The 10,636-nt window shown below is 49.4% G+C and overlaps 1 protein-coding gene across 1 annotated transcript; it reads right to left on the bottom strand.

The window, feature by feature from the left end:
• Positions 1-637: 637 nt before the first annotated feature.
• LOC144175406 (acetylcholinesterase-like) lies at positions 638-10,396 on the bottom strand. Its single transcript, XM_077704487.1, has 4 exons — positions 9,982-10,396; positions 5,982-6,581; positions 1,335-1,944; positions 638-644 (listed from the first exon to the last, which is right to left on the bottom strand). The coding sequence occupies exons 1-4, from the start codon at positions 10,394-10,396 to the stop codon at positions 638-640; spliced, it is 1,632 nt and encodes a 543-aa protein (XP_077560613.1).
• Between the last annotated feature and the right edge of the window lie 240 nt (positions 10,397-10,636).

Genomic DNA, 10,636 nt, shown 5'->3' with positions numbered 1-10,636 from the left:
TGATTACTGAGATATCGAAAATGCCCATCCAACGATGACGTTGGACGCCAAGCGTATTGTTTCACAGAGCCGAAACCGAAACTTGTTTGAATGCTAATCTTGGACATCGTCCCATCACGTAGCACCTTTACCTGACGTCACCGCGGTTATTTGGTGCAGTCACCGCAAACCGCGCATGGTAGTTTTTCTTCTTTCAGGCTTTATAAAATGAATGCCGCCTTATCGCTCGGATGAACAGTGAAAATTGTGTTCATTTGAGCTATTCTACGTAGTGCAAGCAAAAACGGGAGCTTGAGAAATTCACTTCAGTGTTCCTTTCAGCCTCCCGGCGAATACGTTTTACTAGGGCCAGAATGAGCCGTGTTATTTAAAAATATGAGGCGGCTGGGGCCTGTTTCATTGGTATGAATTGCTTGTATATGCTTGGAACCGGCATTAGCGCGGCGGGAAAACCTTCCCAAGATAGAGCCTGGCAAGATTCCACCCGAGACTGTCGTCAAGGTCAACCCCACGACAGCTCCAACGTTAAAATACACTGAGGCTTCACTTCTTGCGATACTAAAAAACGCGTTAACCCCATTTGAAGTGAAAAAAAAACAAGAAGGGTTAGCACGCGAGCCTCGAGCTCGTGGCGGCATCACGAGCTGCAACAGTAACAAGAGGTCAACAGATGGCACATGAGCACAATGAATGGGGAAGCGAATTGACTCCAGCATACCTCTACAGCGTTTATCGTTGGAGGCCAAAGCGGGAGGCGGCAGTTTGGCTGGCGGTAAGAGGGAGCGACGGGAGACGACTACTGCCATTCAACGACATTAGCGGCGAAGCGAGCAGACACTCGGCCGATGCTTTTCATTCAACTACTGGGCCGCATAACGCTTTCGGAATAATAAATGTCGTTTATTATTCCAATGTGCAGGCGCAGCATGTTTGGCGTTGTGCAAACCGAAAAAAAGGAGGAGCCTTGTCGTGGAGGGTGCATAAAAAGGCTGCTGCTGCTGTCACTGCTCCGGATGATAGAATTTTATAGATTTTCATATAGATTTGTAGATACAGATAATCTTTATATATTTTGACTGATGTACGTATAGTGTTTACTAACAAATTTGTGTTCACTCTTATGCGCCGCAGTTAAGTCCCTATCGCTGCTCCACTCGATAGATATAAAAGGCGTCGGTTACACGTTTTGTACTACGCACAGGGGATAGTCCATTGGGCAAATTGCTCCAGTACAATTTATATCAATCTTCCACCAAGCTAGCACCTTATAACATTAGGCATGAGGAGTTCAGCGGTAAAAAGTTCATATTACAGCTTGAGTTCATATTACTTACCCCGTTTTCGCGAAAGCGGCCACGTTGTCCATAAGGTCCATGGAGAGTTGGCGTTGGGCCTGTGTGGCGCTTCCGTTAGCGATTGCCGAGGACCCCGAAATGAATAGGAGGTCATCGCCAAACGACGAGTAGTTGAGGCGGTCGGGTGTCGGGTACGGTTCCTCGTTGAGCACGAAGTAGTACACCTGTGCGCCCGCCCGGGTGGCCCGCTCGGCGTACTCAGTCAACGGGCAATGGTACAGCACCCGGGTACTCAGTTGAAACCCCTTGGACAGCAGGTCCTCACGATTGCTGTCGACTCCCACAAACGCTTTCATGAAAGCAGCGAACTTCGAAGGGAAGCCCAAAGCGTCCACGAGTCTGGCAATGGCTTCACTCATCGGGGCGTCGGTCAGGTTGCTATGCCGCAGCCACGTGAGCAGCATGCGGTCGTTCTCGTGCATCACGCTGCCCACGAGCAGCCGCATCCCGTCAAAGAAGCCGTGGTTGCCAGGCAGCCTCCGCGGCTTCAACCCCAACGGCTCGCTCATCACGTCCAGCTCAGAGAGGCCAGAGGCCATCTGCTCTGCTAGTTGAGACGCGTTGATGTTGGAAAGACAGGAGACAAGAACTGCGAGGATGAACACAGAGCAGGATGCTTGCATATCACGAGCGGTGATGGTCAGGAGGACGCGATGACTACATCGTGAAATGCAATGCTTCCTTCTTTCTGACCTGTATTCATGACAGTGTCTTAGACCTTGCATGAGTGCGGATTCTGTTTCATTGTTTTTTACATTGTTCGTTATTCATCCAAAAAATGAGCATTACAAACTGATGTCAAATCTGCGTCCTTTGGGAACATTTGGCACAGGAAAACGATTCGATGCCGGCCGCAGGAACCATTTTTCTTGGGAAGGGGAAAACGAAAGATTTAGCAGCCATTCCGCACTATCAAGATGCATAAGCAGCGAAGCTTAGCACGCGGCATAGAAGTGACACTGAATTTACGCGAAAGGTAGGAGAAAATGTCGTTTCTCGGCAGCATGTACGACAGCCATTCCCAAGAAAGCGTTCTGATTCTCGGACAGGCTACTTGTAACCGTAGCCACAAATTTGGCTATGGCTAAACGCGGATGAACCAAGTTTGTCGCTCGAAGCTGGGTTTTCGGGCTAGAGTGAGCCGTTAAGCCGCAAATCATTGCATGGAAAGACAAAACACAGACACTGCTCAGCGCTGCGCCCCTGCGGTGACGAGTGGGCGCTGAACTTTGATACAGCGAGCGTCTTCTCGTATCGTTTACTCATGATTCGCGCCCTTGCTCTTTATCGCGGCCGTTCCTCTCTCCAGATATTCCGCTCGGAACGACCTAGCGAGTAGCCGCTTTCACTGCGGAAGCGGTGGTCTGCTTAAAGTTGTTCGGTCGGTGGCGTTCCGTCGGCGGCGCGAAATGGCTTGAGGTGCTTGTTTTACCTTTACCGCACGAGGCACTTTTTTGAAGCTCAGAGGTATGCTACCATGCGTTTCAGGGGTTTTTACGTGGGGTAATAAGCTTCACTAAAAAGCATCCTTGCAAGGGTTCCTTCGCGGCATATACCCCAGGTGGCCTACATCCGTAGCACTCCGCAACAGCGCGTCTCTAAATCCTCGGTCAAATTAGGAACATAAACCAGGATCGATCGATCAATCAATCAATCAATCAATCAATCAATCAATCAATCAATCAATCAATCAATCAATCAATCAATCAATCAATCAATCAATCAATCAATCAATCAATCAATCAATCAATCAATTGCGTGCCCAGAAACACCCAGGGTGCCTTTGCGCTGGCGCACGGAAACAAAAACAAGCAAGACATGATGTACATATCTCTCATAGACAAAATAAGAATAGTAATGGTTGCACACGAAGAAAACTACACATTTTGACATAAATTCACACAAACACACAAACACAATACTAGTTGCTCACGAAGAAAATTACCCATTCTAAACACACACAAGCACACGCACTTCCAAGCACCCATTCATACCACAAGCAATGCCTAACAGTTTGGCATATCTGACGGAAGTAAACGAGACAATAAAAAGGTAATAAAAAGAGAATAACAAAAGGATAGCGCAGTATGAGGTCACAGATCACCGATTACCCATGCGACGTCACTTAAATTCACTCACGTCGCTCTACAAATAGTGAAACCTGAGAGAAGTGAAATGCACTTAACCACACCCTTTATTACTCCAAAGAGATGTTCTTGGTAAGGTTAAATCAGTGCACGATGCATGGACGGTGGTTGGTTGAGTTGTATTGGTGCAGCCCATCAGTGGAAACTCTTTTTTATAAAATTAAAGGAAGCTGAAACCCGGTGTTAAACAATCTTACTTCCCCGTCTCTGCCGCCGCGGACGAAGGTGACGAGATCGGGGGCAAAGACGGAGTGGGAGGAGGAAGATGAATAGGAGGAGCAGGAGGAGGAAAAACTTCTATTCAGATTTCTGAACGGCCCAGAGGGCGGCCCAGTGGAGTGGTTCCTTCTTCACTGCAGGGCATATGCAGTCCGCACCGCCGGTGCTCTGTCCACCAGCTGAAGCAGGGTAGGCAGAGAGGAGCTGGACAACCATTGCTCTTGTTGGTTAGGTGACGGAAAGAGAGGAGGGTGCGGAGGGCTAAAGTCGCACACCCGTATTATGTGCCAAATGTTTACTTCTGAGCAAAATTTACAATCAGCGTCGTAGCGTTTCGGGTGCATTAAGTGAAGACGCGTCGGGTGTGGGAAGGAACCGTAGAGTAGTTTGTCATTCTCTGGAAAGGTCAGGGTAACGTGAAGGTAGGGTCTGTCTCTGAAAGTGAGAATGCTGGGTTATGACCCTGAACCTGACAAGCGTGTGACTGTCCTCGGCGCCCTCAGACTGTCCTCAGACGTCGGCGCCCGAGGGATGACGCTGGTGAACAGAGAGCGGTGGGGGGTGATGCCGTGCGAAGAAGAACCGCGCGCGCGACTCGGACTCGGGCCGCTGAGAGTTTTGGAGATGGTGTGCGTGTGTATGCCCGGACGGGCGACAGCGCGTTGGAGGATGTAAGTAAACAGTTCTTTCACGCAACTGCAGTGTGCCTTATTCCTTGGCATGCCATAGAGAGCAGGCCCACAAGCTGTGGTTTCTTACGTGAACACTAGAGGCCGCTGGCTTTAGAACATTGGCGTATTTAAAGTGAGGTGTAATGCGTTGGTGTGAGCTTCCTTTAATTTTTGTAACTCATATCCCATGCGCAAGGCCCGCACATGGCCGCTAGACGGGCCGTGGGCGGAGTGCACAACGGCCGAATAGGTCACGTGTCGCCGCGTGGCATTCAGCGAGAATGCAGGGGGTAAACCCGTAGAAGTGCTTGGTGAGTGCACTTCCTGTCTTCCCCGTCTCCGCGTGGGCTCGTAGCTAAATCGGCAAGACGACGCGCTCTCGCTTTGTTGATGTATTAGTTCCAGGTGCGATTCCTAGCGGTGCCAGTAAAACCTTATTTGTTCGTGGGAGTTTTCTGTTGACACCAATGGTCGCGAGAGACCCCTTAAAGGGTTGAGGTAAAAAGCTTTGCTTTAAAACATGAGTCATTTTTCTGTGGGAGGTGAATGACTGCCCGAGCCCGATATTTGTAAAACACCTCGAGCACATCATCACGCGTCCGATACGATTTAGCGGACCGGACCAGAAACGAGCAGTAATCTATATGCTTGCATAGTTCGCGCTTAAACCGTTGCAATGCAACATAGAGCGCCTTATCGACTTCCTCCATAACCAAATTAGCTGTGGCTTACCTCGGCCATGCCAGGATATATGTAACGTAAGCTAAGGTTCAGCTGGTTATTATTAGCTTTCCTGGTTGTCTAGGATTAGCTTGATTATCATGCTTAGTTCTGCTTCAATGACACACACACGGTATACACATTATGTGACACATGTATATTTATCAAGCGGCTCCGGTGCAGCGTCACCAATCGCCCCAGAGCTAACTTGGTTCCACAGGCGCACGCCGGTGTTGCTGCGACGCACGAGTCATCGGTTCCACAGCCGGCCACCCCTCGCATGATCATCAAGTGGACCGGGCTGCCACGTATGGAACGGAGGTTGGAGAAGACGCTGGGCGCGTGGGGTGTGTGAGAGACGCCGTGTTACGTCACTGCTCCTCGCGCGTGTGCAGCACTGCTCTCCAGGAGCCACGCGAAACTGCTCAACCTCGGCCAGTGTAGCTCACGGTACAAAACGTTGCGTAGCGTGGGTGACACCTACGAGTCAGTGCAAACCCTCAAATCCGGACGTACGCTTTACCGCCTCAGCCCACGTAATCGGGTCTGAGGCGAGACAACAGAACCTCTAAAAACGTTTCTATGAAATAGCGCACTTTCTCTCAAACTTCATTCCATCGTTGCTACATACGCACTCCTTTACGCCAGTCATCTACTCTGTATGCTCCAACGAATAATAGATCTCCTCAATGCCAATGCTAAACTCTGAAGTGACCTAGAAATCCCTTCTCTTTAAAAGCTGAAAACTCAGGTTGAATTGATTTTTAACACAGGATAGGTTTTGCGGTAAAGGGACTAACAATATGGCGCAGGGCACCCTCTGAAGGCGTATTTGATTCCTTAATGGCCTATCCATTGCACTGACTCACCAGAAAAAGGCTTCTCACCATCTAGTGGAAGTGAAGAGCAGGTGGAGTCTTCACAGCATCCTACTAAAAGGGCAGCCTTCCTGGTCCTGTTGGGGCCAATATCCCCAGTCTGCGGCAGACTGAACGTGAACAGGCTCTGCGAGAGTATGATGGCGCGTTTAGCCGTCACGAGCTGTGGCTTGGCCAACAGGGCGGTCATCATCACGGCTCCGGACGAGTGAGCCAGAGGGACAACGTTGTCCGGATCCCCGCCGAAGGCCGCAATGTGTTCCTTCGTCCAACGCCAGGCAAGGAGGACGTCTCGTACGCCCATGTTGGAAGTGGCGCTCTGGCCACTGTTCAAGTAGCCGACGACGCCCATCCGATGGTTGGGCGCAACAACGACAAGGTGTCCCCTGGACGCCAGATTCTGCCAGTCGTACGCGCCACTCCAGCCCAGGGTGTGAGACATGTAACCGCCTACAAAAAACAGCACTGGCAGAGGCTCCCGTCCTCGTAGCCAGCAGGCGTCGGGAGTGTACACGTTGAGGGTCAGGCAGTCGTCCGACAGGTTGGAAGGTTCGTGCTGCCCGAAGGAGTAGATGTTGGGCTGCACGCAAGCTGAGCGGGAATAAAAGAAACATTGTTCAAGTACAATAGGAAGAATTATGCACACACATGAAAGCACGGAATAAAATGAGCTTTAGATTAAAAAATACACATAGTTGCACGTAACGAAAACCTGACAAAAGAAAAACAACACGGCTTTATCTTCCATAAACTACAACTCACAGGGCAATGCCACTGTGAATGAAAGCGCCCCCAGGTCAAATATTCATTTCTGTGTAGGCGAATACAAAATTGCGCTTACTTCCCCGCGATCTTGCTGAAGAAGCGCGCCCCTGTTACTTTTTGTGTTTTCAGGAAGTGGAAGTGAAGCTGAAGCGCATAAAAAATGTTTTAGAGGCTGGTTTATATAGTTTCGCGCAAGCTGGCTCCAGATATCACATTGAAATGTATCATACAAGCGTCCAGCCGCCATTTAACTTGCAAAACGCGCGCTATCCTTTGAAAGAGGCGCTCGCTTATACTTTGGCGCCTATGATTGGTCGAGCGCTTCATGACGTCACGGGAGGACACCGAGGACACCCTTTTACCGCGCTGGCTGTCGGAAGCGTTAGAAACGATCCCGCAGTAGCGGAGCCAGCATTTTCAGTGATATAGCTTGTAGTTGATTGTTTGAGATGACTGAAATTTAATTTCCTAACTTCCCAACGTGTTGGTGCAAGCATTTTGGAGCTTCAATTCGCTTTACATGACCGACAATCACAAAGCAATGCCTTTGTGGCGTTGGCTAGAGGGTTTCGTTAGCAGATGTGTTAACTGGGCAAGCAGAACAGGGTGTTTGTATTGCTTACGTACACATTAAGTACTGCCTCAACTGTTTTTACACGAATGTGTTTTTTCCGTGATAAACGAAGATTTCACTGATGTCATATCCGTCACGAAAATGACGCCATTACAACGAAGCAAGCGGCCTGTAAAGGGGGCACCCCTGCACACAGGGTATTCTCGCGGGGAAGCAACCTTTAGTACTAAAGAGTACGTTTTACTTAGGGTTGTTCGTTTTCGGGGTTTGTATTTTTTGTTTTATGCCCGGATACACCAAGATTTCCCTGACGTCATATCCATCAAGGAAATGATGGTATACCTTTGCCGAAGGGACCCGCCATCGCGACGTCGCTCGCCGAGGACACCCACAAGAGAACCGCCGAACCGCAAATCATGCTCGGCTGCACATTTAGCTGCATATGTCACTTTTGTGCTTTACCGATTCCTATTACAGAGGAATAAACTAGTTTTTAATTTATGCGCACCATTTATTCTCAGGGTTCAGCGGTGTTTTACGAACAATGTACGAGCGAAAAGCAAGTACGTGCCCTGCGCGAAAATCAATCGTTCATTTGGGACAGTACTTATGCTATCGGTAGATGCATAAATATACAAATGGATTCTGCTGCCTAACTTCCTTTGTTAGTTGCCCCCCTCCCCGAACACGCTCACACACGAGCGCGCCCGCGCGCTATTTTGATGGCGCCTCGGTGAGTTTTCGGTTCCTGCAGTTGTTCGATTCACTGTGCGTGCCTGTTTTACCTGCATTCATTTTGGAAATATTTTAGGATACGGGTGGCCCAGCAGCATCAGCGGCTCAACGGGGGGTTGACGGTCGCACGTGCATTGTGTATTATGCTGTAGCTGTACGGCCACCTCATTATAACAGACCAGCCGGACAACGCAGTTAGATTGTAGTTACGTTATATTTAATAACACACACCAAAGGGTTGTGATAATAAATCGTTGGCCTCTTTCACGATAGCAATATTTCATAATTTACCTCCAGTAGGACAAAGACCGTATACGCACTTGTCGCTGCTACATTTTTTTAGTGCCATCGCGATTCCGGGGCCATTTTGCTTTGGGGTGTTTCCCGGCAACGAACATCGCTGGAGCACATGTGAGCTTCAACAGCAACCAGTGCACAACAGGTTGTGATATTGATTTGATTAAATGATTATAGGGTTTAGCGCGCCGACGCAACGCAGGCGATGAGGCGCGCCGTAGTGGATGGCTCCGGATTAATTTTGACCACCTGGGGATCTTGCACCTGGGGAACGTGCGCCGAAATCTCGTGCACAAGGGCGTTTTTGCTTTTCGCCTCCATCAGAAAAGCGGCCGCCGCGGCAGGGAATCAAACCCGCGACCTCGTGCTCAGTAGCGCAACGCCTTAGCCACTGGGCCACCGCGGAAGTTGTGACATTGAGACACACCCTGGGGAAAAGAATTACGGCCGTTAGCAACTCGCGAACTTCGGGTAATTTTGTGGTTCGGAAGAGTATTTTACCATTCCACACAAATATTACCTTCAGGAGGCATATGCTTGACAATAAGTAATGTATTGGTATTGGTTCTTTTACGTAGTAAGAATACTGTTTACCTATTTACCGGGAGAGAAGTTCCATCAGGGTTTGAGCCTTGCATTAGTTTTGATAAATGTCGGATTTCTAAAAACAGATCTAAGCCCTGCATCAAAGGAGAAAACGAAGCATCTAAAAGATAGGTATTGCGTGAACAGATGGAACTTTTCTTTCTAAAACATGAAATAAACATCCCGAGCCAAAGCATATTGGTATTCACCATCCTTCCTATCTATAGCATCACATATGAACGTTCATGTCCGTCGCTGTCAGAAAAGAAAAAAAAAAGACGTATTAGAGCGTCTTACAAAGTGTCCAACGTAGGGTAGTATATTTGCTGTCGTAAACAACGGCCACCTCGGCTGTCGCTTCCGCATGTTATAAAACTGCCCGGCATGGTGATATTCCGCTTGGGAACATGGCACGGTAAAGATGTTTCGCTTTGCATTCGTGCTAAAGTATACAAATTTTTAGCAATAAAATCGTACAAATAAGTGCTATAATTATCATCATCAACAAAAATATACCGAGCAGCATTTTTCCGGTGGCCAGCCCCTAGAAGAAACAGTACTAAAAGAGCGGGGCCCAGGCGGCCGCTCAAGGCGGAAGTCCAGCTATGACGTATTCAGGCCGGTTTTCGCCACCGCTCTTCCCCTCTACTCTTCGCTCTTCCACCATCACGCCCTAGATGGCGGCGGGGCATCGGCCCAATTCTGTTGACGTATTGCGCCGCTTCTGTTTTAGGTATTGCGAAACTATTTAGTTCACGGGAATGATACAATGTGTATTTGCTGCTGGGAAACTTCTCTTTTGGTTGGAAAATTCCTTCACCTTGTCCTTTAAATTGTTCTGCAGAGGAAATAAAATTTCTCTGCTGAAACTGAGGATCTAGAAGCAATTTTAGCGCGAGTGAAAGCACGTTGATGAGCCAAAAACTTTGATTTCATAACCAGTGTATCCTCACTTAAATAACATTATTTGTCCAAGCTGCGATGGAGCATTGATATTAAAAAATGACAACATGAAGCATTTACACATGGACGCACCAGGGCCCTTCTTGTCGGCGAGGAATACTGAGCGCAGCTCTGTAACTTCATGGGCGGGCCCGAATCGCTGCTCTTCAGGCGGGGTGGCCGCGAACGGGATGCCAAAGAAGACGCGAGCTCTGCGCCCGTCCTCCGCCTCAACTTTCACTCCTCGGATGGCACCGAGGGAGAGATTGACCAGCAGGCCTGCGTCCGACGGAGCGCACAATCGCGGCTTCCCGATCGCTCCTGCAGCTTTTGCCACAAGAACGAGGAGCAACAAGACACCGACGAATGCGGCCGCCACCAGACTGATACGCGCGGCCACTTGCATCCGCGGAGATAGCTTGTTTTGCCGAAGGGGACTCTGGGAGTGGTCCACTAAACTGGACTTGGGCAGACGCTCATGGCTCCCGGCGGCTACTACTTCGGCCATCGGGGCTGCCGGACCGGATGTTGGAGCAACAAGCGCCAGTTGACTGGCTGCCTCCTCATTGGCCGTTTTCGGATCTTGTTGAGTGGCGGTAGGTTCAGCCGTGGGCGCTTTTGCAGGAACGAATGCTACATGCACTCCAGCTTGTGCATCCTCGCCGTCCGCTTCCTTCCTTGGGCTAGGTGGCTGTACACCTAATGTCCTCTGGGACGTCTTGGCAGAATATTCTCGAGCGGACTTTTT

The sequence above is a fragment of the Haemaphysalis longicornis genome, unplaced genomic scaffold (genome assembly GCF_048455015.1).
Source record: "Haemaphysalis longicornis isolate Haplotype H1 unplaced genomic scaffold, Haemaphysalis longicornis Haplotype H1 scaffold_3, whole genome shotgun sequence".
NCBI lineage: Eukaryota > Metazoa > Arthropoda > Arachnida > Ixodida > Ixodidae > Haemaphysalis > Haemaphysalis longicornis.
The sequence above is the reverse complement of the archived record's forward strand: the minus strand, read 5'-3'. Positions and strand labels throughout refer to the sequence as shown.